General features: G+C 40.8%; 1 protein-coding gene across 3 annotated transcripts in view; it reads left to right on the top strand.

Moving 5' to 3' along the window:
• Positions 1–13,643, top strand: part of LOC143412735 (interferon-induced very large GTPase 1-like) — a 69,736-nt gene extending 56,093 nt beyond the window's left edge. For all 3 annotated transcript variants that reach the window (XM_076874500.1, XM_076874502.1, XM_076874501.1), the window contains 6 exons: positions 3,309–3,340; positions 3,432–6,020; positions 11,014–11,083; positions 11,237–11,332; positions 12,653–12,886; positions 13,093–13,643. In XM_076874500.1, coding sequence (XP_076730615.1) covers positions 3,309–3,340; positions 3,432–6,020; positions 11,014–11,083; positions 11,237–11,332; positions 12,653–12,886; positions 13,093–13,325 — 3,254 coding nt within the window. In that variant the 3' untranslated portion in view covers positions 13,326–13,643. The remainder of the gene's footprint in view (positions 1–3,308; positions 3,341–3,431; positions 6,021–11,013; positions 11,084–11,236; positions 11,333–12,652; positions 12,887–13,092) is intronic.
• The last annotated feature ends 1,466 nt before the right edge of the window (positions 13,644–15,109 follow it).

Genomic DNA, 15,109 nt, shown 5'->3' with positions numbered 1-15,109 from the left:
CAGTAATGCTGTGAGGAACCTTGGAGTCATTTTTGACCAAGATATGTCCTTCAATGCACATATTAAACAAATATGTAAGACTGCGTTCTTCCATTTGCGCAACATCTCTAAAGTTAGAAATATCCTGTCTCCTAGTGATGCTGAAAAACTAGTTCATGCATTTATTACTTCCAGGCTGGACTACTGCAATTCATTATTATTAGGATCTCCAAAAAAACTCGCTGAAAAGCCTTCAGTTAATCCAAAATGCTGCAGCAAGAGTGCTGACAGGGACTAGAAAGAGAGAGCATATTTCTCCTGTTTTGGCTTCCCTTCATTGGCTTCCTGTTAAATCCAGAATTGAATTCAAAATCCTGCTCCTTACATACAAGGTCTTATATAATCAGGCCGCATCTTATCCTAATGACCTTGTAGTACCATATCACCCTATTAGAGCACTTCGCTCTCACACTGCAGGCCTACTTGTTGTTCCTAGAGTAATTAAAAGTAGAATGGGAGGCAGAGCCTTCAGTTTTCAGGCCCCTCTTCTGTGGAACTAGTTTCCAGTTTGGATTCGGGAGACAGACACTATCTCTACTTTTAAGATTAGGCTTAAAACTTTCCTTTTTGCTAAAGCATATAGTTAGGGCTGGACCAGATGACCCTGAATCCTCCCTTAGTTATGCTGCAATAGACATAGGCTGCCGGGGATTCCCATGATGCATTGAGTTTTTCCTTTCCAGTCACCTTTCTCACTCACTATGTGTTAACAGACCTCTCTGCATCGAATCATATCTGTTATTAATCTCTGTCTCTCTTCCACAGCATGTCTTTATCCTGTTTTCCTTCTCTCACCCCAACCGGTCGCAGCAGATGGCCGCCCCTCCCTGAGCCTGGTTCTGCTGGAGGTTTCTTCCTGTTAAAAGGGAGTTTTTCCACATCAAACTTAACTTACACCATTGTTTTTCTTGTGACATTACCAATAAGTTTGATGTGTCACATGGCCCTCTTCCTATTGAAAAAACAAAAGTTGTATCCAAGATGGCTGACTTCTAAATGGCCACCATGGTCACCACCCATCTTGAGGAGTTTGCCCCCTCACATATACTAATGTGCCACAAACAGGACGTTAATATCACCAACCATTCCCATTTTATTACGGTGTATCCATATAAATGGCCCACCCTGTAGATATGTCTGCTGCATTCGACACAATGGATCACGACCTGCTGATCTCTCGATTACAGCATTGTGTGGGCATTTCTGGCTAAGCACTCCTGTGGATAAAATCATACCTCTCAAACAGGAGCTTCTCTTTTAAGTTGGGTTCATCATCGTCCTCTGTGACATGGGGTGTACTACAGAGATCTATTCTTGGGCCATTACTGTTTTCGTTGTATCGCCTGCCACTGGGTGCAATCTTTTGAAAACACAAAGTCTCATTTCATCTATATACTGATGATTGCCAGCTTTATTTACCTTTCAGTCATTCTGATAGCGTCCCATTTACACTCCTGCTTGATTGCCTTAGCGATGTTAAGTCATGGATGGCTCTAAACTTTTTAAATTTTAATAAAAGTAAAACAGAAGCAATTCTGTTCATTCCGAATCGTTCCTCTGATACCCCTGATGTTGACCTTGCTGTTTTGACCCCTTACGCCAAGAGCTCGATCACCAATCTTGGGGTAAAAATCGACTGCACTTTTTTTTGATGGCCACATGAATAGGGTGGTTAAAATATCATTTTATCACCTTAGGCATCTGTTCAAGGTCAAACCTTTTCTTTCAAGGTGTGATTTGGAGACTGTTATCCATGCTTTTATAACCTCACGCTTGGATTACTGCAACTCCCTTTTAATAGGGGTTGGACTGGGCACTCTGACATGTCTGCAACTAGTACAGAATGCTGCGGCACAGTTTATAACTGGTAGAAGGAAATTTGAGCACATTACTCCAGTTCTGGCCTCCCTACACTGGCTTCCAATTGAATTACGATTCGTTTTAAAGTCCTTTTATTGGTTTTTAAATCCTTAAATGGACTGGCACCTGCATATTTGTCTGATTTGCTGAAGCCCTATGTCCTCACCCGTTCGCTCTGGACAACTGAGCAGCTGTTGCTCTCAGTCCCCAAATCATGCCTGAAACTGAGAGGAGACCGAACGTTCTCTATCATGGCTCTAAAGCTTTGGAATAACCTTCCTCTTCACATTAGGCAATCGACTTCAGTGTTTTTAAATCTTGATTAAAAACGTATTTTTATTCGCTGGCCTTTGACTCAGTGGGTAACTGACTTGTATTTACTTTTATTGTTATTACTATAGTTATTTTTTATCGTATTTATTATTCTTACTGTATCTCTTATATTTCTGGTCTCTTGGTCTCTAAGGGTGGTAAGAGTTTTATAATAATAATCATAATCTATACTTTATTCATCCCCATGGGGAAATTCCTTTCTGCATTTAACCCATTCACTCAGTGAAGCAGTGGGCAGCCATTGGGCGCCTGGGGTTTGGGGTTCAAGAGGGTCGATCATTATTACTGACGAAAGCTGGGACAATAATCATTAAAACTTTTGAACTCACTTTGACCTAAAACTGAGTTCCTGAGCATCTGGGGCCTCCCTTCTTTTCCTGCTTGTGTTGGCTTGTGGATGTCACCAAGATGTGTGGCCTTGGGTCTCCAGTGCTCTTGGGGGCTGTGGGTGGTGCAGTTGTCCTTGTTCCATCTCTGTCTGCCTCCAGGCCTCTGGGGGGCATCACTGCAGATTCCCACCCTCACTATCAAGTACATTCTTGACAGAGACAAAGGACACAGAACTAAGGGAGAGAGCATTTGCCACTGTGGCCCCGGACTGTGGAACTCTCTCCCTCTGAGCTTAAGATCGGAGATGTAGTCTCTTTTAAAAAACAACTAAAAACTCATCTTTTTAGATTTGCATTTGGTTAACTTTTTGTCTGTTTTTGTTTTATACCTTGTTATTTCTGAGTCAAGCACTTTGTGATCTTTTGTCTAGAAAGGTGCTATATAAATAAAATTTTACTTATTTACTTACACATGTCTTAATTTGGCAGTAATGAATAATAATATATAAATAATATGTAAACCCATTGATGTCCTGTATGTTCCACATAATCACTGTCTGTTAGATCTTTCTCTTGACTCACAAGCGGCAGAAACAATAAGCACTTCTTTACATTTAGAATGATCCTTGCTAACCACTGGCTCAGTTATGAAGTTGCATTGTAACTAAGTCATTAATTTCACCTGTAGGGGGTTGAATGTTGTTTTTCTGGTTCACTCAGTCACATGATCTCTCTTTTATATTCCAGGTCCCTCAGAGAAGGATATGAGTGGAAAGAGGGTAGGAAATTGAAATTGGCGAAAGATCTTACTATTTCTGTGACAGTATCACTTCTTCACATACTGTGTGTCTACTTGCTTTTTTCTTGCAGTCAGTAAAGATTTCTGATGAAATTAAAAAGAAGAGGTCATGTCAAAGACCAATTGAGGCACTGCTTCATAGACTTCACCTTCCAACCCTAACAATTCAGAAAACACATCAACAGAAGCTGTCACCAGAAGACTTGCTTCAAATCCGTCCATCTGTGACAGAGCATCATGTCTCATCTGAGAAAAATCTGGCTCATGTATTTCTCCACAGGCTTATGATGTTGGACTACAGAGCTAGATATATTCCCATAAGACAAGACAGCCCTGAGGAGACAATAACTCACATCACTGAAAAAGAAAACAGTGACTGGGAAACTTTTTTGAATTCCAGTGTGGACACAGAACAGTCTCATGTGCATCCAATGGATGTTCAGATGGCAGTGTTTCACTGCTCAGACAACTTCCTTAAACAGATGATGGTTACAAAGCTCTCTCAGTGTCAGTATGCCTTACCTTTGCTGGTCCCTGACCCAGTCACAAAGGAGATTCAGTGTCCTCTGTGGACTTTCAGACAAATAAGAAAACCCTGGAAGGTGACTCAGATCCAAGATGGCTCACGCATCGTCAACATGAAGAGTATTCCTGTTTGCAAAGCTCAGACACCCTTGGTGTCCTTTTTCCGCCTGGGTTCTCCGTCAGTGTCTAAATCTCAGCTGTTGAACGCTTTGATCAACGACCGTCACAGCACCTTCTTCCACAGAAACTGCCCAGGAAGCACCAGGGCTCGCCACCTGATGGATGGTGTGGCAGAGATAGCCTGGTACTGCCCTGCTGGGAAACCCACTGATGCATTCAGTGATTGCATTGCTTTTTGTAATCTACACGGTGATGCTCTGAAATATAAAACACAGTGTGATATACTGATTGAAAGATCCTCCATCAACATTTTTCTTGTTCCATCTCTTCAAAATGATGAAGAAAGTAAATCACTTATATCCACCCTCTTTCAGTCTCATAAGCCTCTCATTTGTCTGATTGAAGATGAAAGCGGCGATGCTGCAATGACAAAAAAGGGAAAACACAAAATGGGCCTCAAATGCAGACACCGGTCAGATGTATCTGAAGAACTGACAAAGATCATTAGAGAAATTTTATCTTCTCTAGAAGTTTCCAGCTCAAAACCATTATTCCAGCTTGAAAGCATGGCTGAGCTCCCTGGAGTCAGAGTGGATGAAAGTGACCTAGCCTGTCAGAAAGGCAGATCTGCTGCTTTGGAAATAGTAGATATGATCAAAAAGGATAACGTGGATATCTCAGTGACCAAAGATAAATTCCTCCCCTTCCAAGCCTGTCTGCGCCATCAGTGTCTATCAGTTCCTGCCGCTGAAAAGCAGCAGAAAAATCAGCAGCAACTGATGGGTATATGTCAAAAACAACCTGCTGCTTCCTGCAGTAAACTGATGGAGCTGTTCATTAAAAACCTGTGGGAACTGCCACCAAAAGACAGAGATTATTTCCTGAAATGGACTCAGATCTTCATGGATGACCTCTCCACAGAGAATATTTCTTCTCTTCTCCAGAGTTTTGATGACAAGTGGTCTGAGGTCAAATGTGACAAGTCAGGTCCTTTATTAATGAAACAAACGGAGCTTGTAAGCTTGGTCAAAAAACTGCAATCTGCATCCTTTGGCTTGGAGCACATCTTCAGAGAAATGGGACAGATCTACGAAGCCCAAACAAGTACAACAGAGAGAGAGAGCAGACCCACTGGCTGGTGTGAATACCCAAAGCTGGCTGCACAGCTGATGATATCAGGACACCCAGTGGAACTAATGGATGGTGATGCAGGTCACCTGCCTTTAAAATGGATCTCAAGTCTTTTAGAGGAAGTCATGAAGACACTGGGGGACCAGAAAGTTTTTGTGTTGTCAGTTTTGGGCCTACAGAGCAGTGGGAAATCTACCATGCTGAATGCCATGTTTGGACTGCAGTCTGCAGTGAGTGCTGACAGGTGCACCAAGGGTGCCTTCATGCAGCTGATCAAATTCTCAGAGGAGATGAAAAAGGACTTAAAGTCTGACTATGTTCTAGTAGTCCACACCGAAGGACTGCAAGCTATGGACAGTAACACAACTCATCACCATGACGACAAACTGGCCACATTTGTTGTTGGTCTGGGAAACCTGACGCTGATCAACCTCTTTGGCGATAATCTATTGATGAATCAAGGCATTCTGCAGATTGTTGTTCAGGCTTTCATGAGGCTGAAGAAAGCCCAGCTTTCTCCCAGATGTGTGTTTGCTTACCACAATGTTACAGATGTTGTACCACAGAACAAGATGGATAGAATGAGATGCCTGCAGGAACAACTGGACCACATGACCAAATTAGCAGCCAGAGAGGAGCTTTGTGATGCAGAGTGCTTCAGTGATGTCACTGAATTTGATGTACAGAATGATGTGAAATACTGTGCCCAGCTTTGGGAGAGCAGTTCACCCATGGGTCCTCCAAATCCAAATTACAGTGAGAGCCTCCAAGAAGTGAAGGACACCATCCTCTCTCTTCAGTCTGGTGTGATCACTGTCTCACAGCTCAGAACCAATGTTGAGAACGTGTGGACCACCCTTCTGAAAGAATCTACCAAGGCAGTGGTAAGTTCTTTTTTCTAAGGAAATTAGTAAAAGCTATGAAGAAATGTGGGAATGAAATTAAATTTTTAAAAAGTCAGTTAAAAGCATTTTCTTGAATACCTCTACAAAACCCCCAAAACACTGTGGTCACTGAGTGTTGCCTTTTCTGGGCTTCTTCAAGGAAGAACAGTGGGTTTGGAAATAAGGCCTGTTTCACTTCGTGTAGTCTTCAATGATTATTGGGTTTGCTGTTATTGTATTTCAGCTGTTTGAGGACAAAAATCCCTGAACATCATGTTCCTATGTCTTTTAGAGCTGTTAAATAGTGGTTCCGTATAACACTTCCACTAATTCTGGTTCTTTGTGACAGTGTCAATAAAGTACATACAATACAAAATTATGAGTACAGTCAGATTGGACGGCCTCAGGTTTTGTAGAAGAACCTGATTAATAAAACCTCAAAATGGGAATAAACACTAATTTTCTTTGTCTTGCTAAGTCCTGCTTTTATTATTGATGGCAAATCATTGAATGCCATGCTAACCATTTTGTGGAAGGCTGAGGATTCTGGCTGCAGCCACCGCACCTTGCTGTTTCCAGGTCCAAGCAAACGGACGATTCTCCCCAGTCAGCTGACAGGCTCAGAACCGCCGGCGATAATCCTCCTTTCCAGCACTGCTCGGCTCACGTCCGCGAAGCTGCTCCTCGAGGTCACTGGTCGACTCAGGGCCGCCGTCTGAGCCTCCCCCGAAAGTAGAGGAAGCAGTCGCGGAGCTCACTTCGCCTGCTGCCACTGGCATTCTTACGCCGTGGCTCAAAAAGTCTACAAAAAAACTTGGGGGTCGTCCCCGTCCCCCATTTGCACCAGGAACTGCAAAGGCTGGGCGGGTGGCGGAGCATGTGTGTCTGACATTCCAACTTTGCTGGATTTCAACACCACTTGTGGAATGCACTCCACATACGCATTGTTTTATGCTATGGTACGTGAGACAACCCATAATGTGGTCAGTGCCGGTCTCAGCCTTTCCAAAAACCATCTCCTCTCATCTCCCGCCCCACTAAAAATTGAAAATATACAATAAGACTTTCATAAACAACTTCTCTGATATTTTTCGGTGGGATTGTGCCCAACTATGATCATGATCTTATTGTTGGAGATTTTAATATACATGTGTGTTGTCCTGATATACCACTGGTAAAGGACTTTTTAAGCCTTATTGACTTTTCTAACCTAGTACAGTCCGTGCCTGACTCTACACATGAGCATGTACACACACTGGATCTTCTTCTTTCATATGGTCTGCCTGTCACTAACCTGGAGATCTGTGACTCTGTACTCTCAGATCATATGCCTTTGTTATTCAGTGTTGGTTTTACACATACTGCAGTTAAATCTCGCACTGCCACTCAGTGCTGTTAGGCCATTAACCCCTCCATTGCTGCGCAGTTTTCTGCTGCTTTTCAGCTTGGTGGCACATTCAGCCTTTGCCTCCTCTGATACAGAAGAGCTTAATTCCTGGTTTTATTCTTAGTGTCAAATCATCTTGGAATCTGTGGCTCCATTAAAAACCAGGCAGCCTAAGGCCAAACCTGAGCCTTGGTTAATGACAGAACTAAGAGGGAATGTCATCGAGCACAATGCAGATGGACAAAGGATAAACTGCAAGTGTCTTATCAAATTCTAAAAGACTGTTGACATCACTACCAGAACACTGTCAAAGAGGCAAAGAAGGAACATTTTGCAAATACTATTTCTTCCAACAGTCATAACCCACATGTGTTATTTTACACCACTGACTCTGTTCTTAATACTCCACCAAATGTCTGTTTGGACATTTCTCCTGATATGTGCATTAATTTTAAAAGCTTTTTATTGAAAAGATTGTCACCACTAGGGCTCTGACTCCGTCCCTCGCACTGCTGATTTTACTCTCTCCTGTGGTTCCTGCAAATTTCCAACATGCACTGCTAAATAAACTTGGCTTTGATCACACCATCCAAGCTGCCTTTACTTTCCAAGGTTTTAGAGAAAAATGTTTTTCATCAGCTAAAATATTTTCTATGAAATCCTTTAGGATTTCAATCAGGTTTTAAAACCCTGCATAGCACAGAATCTGCATTATTAAGGGTCTTTAATGACATCCTTCTGTCATGTGATTCTGGTAACCATGTCGTTCTGGTCTTGCTCGACCTAACTGGTGCCTTTGACACAGTAGACCACAATATTCTAATATCTTAATTAAATGCTCAAGTGGGTATTGATGACACTGCACTTAATTGGTTTAGGTCTTATTTGGCAAACAGAACTTTCTCTGTTAGCCTTCTCAGTTCTTAATCATCTTCTGCTTCTCTCTCATGTGGCGACCCACGGGGCTCAATTTTAGGGCCACTGCTCTTTTTACTGTATTTATTGCCTCTTTGTTCCATCCTTAGAAAGCATCAGATTTATTTTGATTGTTATGCTGATAACTGCCAAATGTATTTGCCACTGAAGCAGAAGGATGGCATCCCCATAAAACCTCTCTTGACATGTCTAGATGACATTAAATCTTGGATGGCTTTAAACTTTTTAAATTTGAATGAAAAGAAAACAGAAGTGTTGGTGTTTGGACCCAGTTGTCCCTGTGAGTCCTCCTCTGTTGATTTAGGACCCCTGGAAGTTTATTTTAAACCTGTTGTTATTGACCTTGGTTTTAAGTGGGACAGTGATTTTAAATTGGAGAGCCAAAATAGAGCAGTGGTGAAGTCCAGTTTTTATCAAGGCGACTGGCAAGAGCATAATCTTTTGTTTCTAGGCAGCACTTTGAAACAGTGATCCATGCTTTTATTTCTTCCCATCTGGATGACTGTAACTCACTTTATGTGGGGGTCAGTCAGTTGTTGCTCTCACATCTGCAGCTGGTTCAAAATGCTGCTGCACGACTGCTCACAGTAACTCATAAAAGAGAGCATATAACCCGTGTTCTGGCCTCACTGCACTGGCTGCCTGTGTCTTTTAGAGTTCATTTTAAAATGTTATGTTCGTTATGTCTTATGCTCCTAAATGATGGAATAACTTGCCCTTGCACCTTAGAGAGGCCCCTTCACTCTCCACTTTTAAAACACGTTTTAAAAACCTTTTTTATTCTTTGGCTTTTGACCTCAGTGAGACTTAGTTTCTCTTGTAATTAAATTAGTTATCAACAATTATTTTACTTTTTTCTTTAATTTAGCTTTTATTTATATCTTATGGAATTTCATTATTTAGTTCCAATGTACTGCACTTTGCACCAGCTGTGGTTGTTTTATAGTGCTTTATAAATGAAGATGATGATGATGAAAATGCCTTTTCTTTCTAAAGTCATGGAAAAAGTTGTCCTTCTTGTAAATCAAAATGCCATTAGTGAAGTATTTCAGTCTGGTTTTAAAGTGCACTATACCACTGAAACTGCTCTTTTAATAGTTTTAAATGACCTTTTAAATTTTACTGACTCACTTACTGACCCATTTTAATATTATTAGACCCCAATGCTGCCTTTGATACTGTAGATAATAGGATTTTTATCTATCAGCTTGTGCGCTTTGTTGGAACCAAAACGGATGGCTTAAATCTTACCTGTCTAACAGAAGTTTACCTGTCATATTGGGGGATAAGTCTTCCTTAAAAACCTCACTTTCTTGTGGGGTCCCCCAGGGGTCCATTCTGGGCCCAGTCCTTATTTTCAATTTACTCATTTTGATAAAAAAATAAAATAAAACACGGCATCTCATTTCATTGTTATGCAGATGACTCACAGATTGACCTGCCACGGAAACATAAATCTGTGAGTCCTCTAAAGGTTGTACTAGATTGTTTGGGATGTTAAGGCATGGATACCCTTAAACTTTCTTAATTTAAATGAACAGAAAATAGAGGTCATTATATTTAGTCCCTATGACCGCTACAATTGTGGCCCCTTAGACATTCATAAAAAACACTTTGCAATGAATTTAGGATTTATTTTTGAAGCAAACTAACATTTGATAAACAGATCAATGCTGTCACCAAACCTAGTTTCTTTCATCTCCTGCTACTTGCAAAAGTGTAGGTTATCCTCTGTGTCAGAGACTTCGAGGGTGCTATCAGTGTCTTCCCTAAAAGTTGATTCTGTTTATCTGGACGTAACGAGAAACATTTTGTCACTCATCCAAGTGACTTAAGAACCTTATGAACAGTACATTTGCATAATGACTGAAACTAGCACTACTGTAGGAACAATGGGCTGGGAGGTCAGTTCCTTGGTCATTAATATGCAAATTCTCTAAGACCATTGATCAACAACCATTGATCAAGCTCACTGATCAAAGACCACTGATCAAAAACCACGAGTACCATTCACAAAGAGTGGGGCAATGGCGAAAGATGTACTCGTAAGCCCCCTGCTCGATTCAGAGATGGTCTTTCCATTTTCACATAAATGGCCTCCTTGACTCCCCACTCAAACCAGTGTTCCTCCCTGTCCAGAATGTGTACATCCTCATCTTTGACAGAGTGTTCACAGTGGACACAAAACTGCAGTCAGCTGACACTGAAGAAGTCACTTGGATGAGTGACGAAACATTTCTCCCACTGAAAACGCTATGTCCAGATGAACAGAATGAACGTTTGGGGATTTCCTTAGCTGGATGATTGAGCATTAATTTACCCATTCTTTCCTAATAACATGATTACAGTCCTTATATGTTCTAACAAATTATGTCATGCTGCCCTAATAACATTTTAACATTTAAATCCTTTATTACAAACACTATAGTCTTTGTGTATTCAGTGTTACCTCCAAAGTTTTATCATCAGAAATCTTATAGAATAAACCCGATCTGCAGTTTGTACTTAATGTATAAAAAGGATCATCTAGGGTCGAGCATCACGACTCTCAAGCATGATCTAACTTTACCTATAAAATGATTAAAAAAAAAACTCCACCAAACTACCTGCACTGCTGCAAGAGGTTTCTGCTTGTTTCTGAATTCATGTTTTTATGTGTTTTGAATGCAGACAGCTGGACAAGAGAAAAAACAGGAAATCCTTAAAAACCTGAGGCATGCAACACCAGAAAGTCAGCAGTGTATGTACAGCTACTCACATTTAATGACTTGAAAAACACTTTAAAAACACTTTTCCAATTTATTTTACAAATACTGTTAATATATATTTGTGTGTTTGTGTGTGTGTGTGTTTAACACGTGTAATGTTCTGTCTGTGTGTGTTTTCTTTGTAGATGTTGAAGGTTTGCTGAAGCAAAAGTCTGTTAGCCAGAAAGAACTACTGATGGTCTGCAGTCTTTTTATGGATGAACTGGGCCAATCCTGCGAAGGTGATCAAAGTTTGACCATTATGACGTTACCATTAACATTCTAGCACAAATATTCCAAAATATGAATATTTACTTTTGAAACGTTGGGTACATTTAGCTGATGGCACCGTGTTTCACTCAAATTATGAGAAAATTAAACTGTTTGTTCAAGGAAAAACAGCAACACATTAGTGGTGTCACAATACGTAATTAAGGATAAATCTTAAATCCTAAATGAAATTTTGCAAATAAAGTTTAAGATACAAAAGGCTGGCAGGATTTAACAAAAAGACAGTTGTAATTAGGTTTATCAGGAAAGACAGCACTGGTTGGATGTCGACCAGGTCACCTGCTATTAAGAAGATTGGGGGTTTGATCCCTGTCTGTTCCAGTCTGCATGCCAAATATCCTTGGACAAGATACTAATACCAGAGTTGCTCTCAGATGCATCAATTGGAGCATGAATATTAGAGATAAGGCACTTATGAAGAAAAAAGTGTTTGTGTGAATGACTCAAGATCTATAAAACGCTTTGAGTGCCCAGTTGGAGTAGAAAAGTGCTATACAGGAACTAGAGCATTTACTATTTATTTGTAAATATGAGAGTAACTAGGAGAAGTGGACGCAGCGTGACTGTTAACACTGTTGCCTCACAGCAGGAAGGTCCTGGGTTTGACTCCACCATCTGGCCAGGGCCTTTCTGGGTGGAGTCTCTATGTTCTCCCAATGTATGCGTGATCTCCCACACGCCACCTGAACCTAATAAATCTGGTATAAACAGAAGAACATGGATGGATGGACACAGCATGGCAAAATGATGCAGATGATAATATTCAAAGACAATGACACAGGAGGAGAACTAAAACTAAACTCAAAGCACAGGAGATAAACAACTAATGAATTGAAACAGGAAGTGTAAAGCAATAACTAAACCAGCAAATGCAGACGCAAGAATAAGCTTAACATACTGGCATATGGCACAGGACGAAACAGGAAACACAGAAAGAAGAAACTTTAATACAAACATGTCTGTGAAGGTTCTCAGTCATCCAGGTCATCGTAGTCTAAGGAGCTTGGAAAGAAAAGCGTCTGGACTTCTTAAAGAAATCCAGACGCTTTTCTTTCCAAGCTCCTTAGACATTTAATACAAACAATTGGAAAGAAAATTAATGAATAATAATATAAAAAATCAAACAGAGGATATTTAATAACGAACAAAATTTAAAAGTCCAAAAATGTAAAACCCTGCAGAACCCAGGGTCAGATATCAGGGTTTTATCATCATGTTCCTAAATATTTAATCAGTGATAAATTACCCTGAATCTTTATTATTTTTCTTAGCAAATAAACGCAGGTCATCTTCATCACGTTCATGGATTCGATGCACAGCGAAGGTCTGCACTGTTGTTACTGGTGAGACCTTTCGTGCTCATGCATCCATACTGGAACAAGTGAACTCAGCGTCACTGGAGGTTCAGATCACCAGCCCACAGGACTGTGACATCATCATGGTCTTCTGTCCAATCACAGCTCGTATTGGATCAGATGTGGCGGCAGCGCTGAGTAGAGAAGAAGGTAATAATTTGATTTTAGTTTCTTGAAGGAAGAATGTTCACTGTGGACTCTGCAGGAAGATTTACTTCTATGTGCAAACTGACCTCTGCGAGGTCCTAAAATGAACTGAACATGTAATACATGTATGCGTTGAGCCGAACCGTGTTTTCAGCTCCATGTTCCAAGAAATAAATTCATAAACTTGGTCTTTTATCTCCTTTTTTCAGTGTCATCCAGTGAAAAACCTGCCATTCTGGTCCTGATGCATCACACACGCAATGTTCAGTACTCAACTGGAGGAAGAAACTGGGCTGAAAATTATCCAACTGTTAAACTGGAGGTTCATGTTTTCTTCCATGACAGTCAGCATGGATTACTGAAGTGTAAAAGAAATGAACAGGCTGTCAAAGACATACAGAAAGCATTATACAAACAGGGTAAATCTAGATGGCGCATGTGAGTTTTGTTGTTTCATATAAATGATTAGGAGAAACACAACGGTTAGAAATCAGAAACACATAATATCTGTATCTTTATCATGGATGTTCACCTGTAAACATGTGATGGCCTGTAGTCTTGTCTTTGAAACACACCTTTGGTGTAAAGACACACACACACACACACACACACACACACACACACACACACACACACACACACACACACACACACACACACACACCAGTAGGGCTACTGGTGCCATCACATTTGATTTAGTCAAAAACCAAAAGATGTTACCATGTTGTTATTAATTAAACTATTTTGCTGTTTAACCACATTTTTTGTCTTTTTTTTTTTAAATAAAATACTCTTTTGTCACATCTGTGAAGGTTCTCAGTCATCCAGGTCATGGTAGTCTAAGGAGCTTGGAAATAAAAGTGTCTGGACTTCTTTAAGTTGCTTGAAGACGTTTCACCTCTCATCCGAGATGCTTCTTCAGTTCTAAGGTCAAATGGTGGAGAGTCCCAGATTTAAACTCAGTGGGAGTTTCCCCCCAAAGAGGGACAAAGGACCCCCTGATGATCCTCTGCCTAATCAAATGAGCCAAGGTGTGAAAATGGGTGTTGGTCACAATGAGCCATGGTTTCGGGTGAGCTCATTGTGAAACCTTGCCCCACTCTATCATGTCATTTCCTGATGTCAAATGGCCCAGGATGTGAGTGGGTGTTAAGCTGTCTAGGAAGGGAACTCAAAACTGGATTATAGATGGCAGACAGTTGGTGTCGTAAGCTACCGCCTCTGTTCAAAGATGGTCACTCACAGTGGACAAAATGGCTTCTTTCACTCCTCTTTCAAACCATCTGTCCTCTCTGTCCAAAATGTGAACATTGTCATCCTCAAAAGAGTGTCCTTTGTCCTTTAGATGCAGATTGACTGCTGAGTCTTGTCTGAGCATTACGGCCACCGTAGTCAGGAGCCTCGCAGAGTAATCTGGGTCCTAAACTCCATCCTGTTCTGGTCCCAAAGTCAAAAGAGCTAATTTATTAGCAGTTAGCAGGAACTTAGCTCGCTAGTTTCTCCCTAAACCTGATATATCATGTTCTGACAGAGATTTTTGAAAAGAAGAAAATGTACAGCTCTGCTATAAATTCGAACATAAATGAAGACAGAAAACTAAACACCAGTGATGTTACTGAAGTTGGGCTAGCTGGTATATAATCATGTGCTATGTGATCGCTAGCGACACAGCTATGTTAACATAACATAAACATAGTGAAGCTGGAGGATGAACGCTAACATTTTTCCACTCGATAAAAGTTAACGTGAGGGTTCCCGATGGTTAGGGACAAATGCAATCACACGGCAGGATGCTGTAAATGGACCAAACTTCAGTCAGCAAAACAATAATCTATCCACAATAGAAGGTTAGTTATTAATATACTGCAACAACATGGGAATAGAGCAGCTGCCAGAAAATGTAACACAACTTCCGGCGCCCCCCGTGTGCAGCAGCCTGTTATAGCAGCTCTGCTCATTCTGAGTTTCTTTCTTTCTTTCTGTCTTTCTTTCTTTCTTTCTTTCTTTCTTATCTTTTTTCTCGTAATTTTTTTTTTATAACTAACGTATTAGTAATTAGACTCTGCAACCATGTTCTACCGTTTTGTGCTAGTCCTGGTCGTTTTTCTCAGTTTATTTCTACTTTTTTCACCCGTGTCTGGGGACCCAGAGCAGAGATCCTTTGTTTACAGTAAGGATCAGCTGTTAGCGCTGCGTCCTGCAGCGGTACTGCCGGCGGACAGACCC

The sequence above is a fragment of the Maylandia zebra genome, linkage group LG15, assembly GCF_041146795.1.
Source record: "Maylandia zebra isolate NMK-2024a linkage group LG15, Mzebra_GT3a, whole genome shotgun sequence".
Classification (NCBI taxonomy): domain Eukaryota; kingdom Metazoa; phylum Chordata; class Actinopteri; order Cichliformes; family Cichlidae; genus Maylandia; species Maylandia zebra.
The sequence above is the reverse complement of the archived record's forward strand: the minus strand, read 5'-3'. Positions and strand labels throughout refer to the sequence as shown.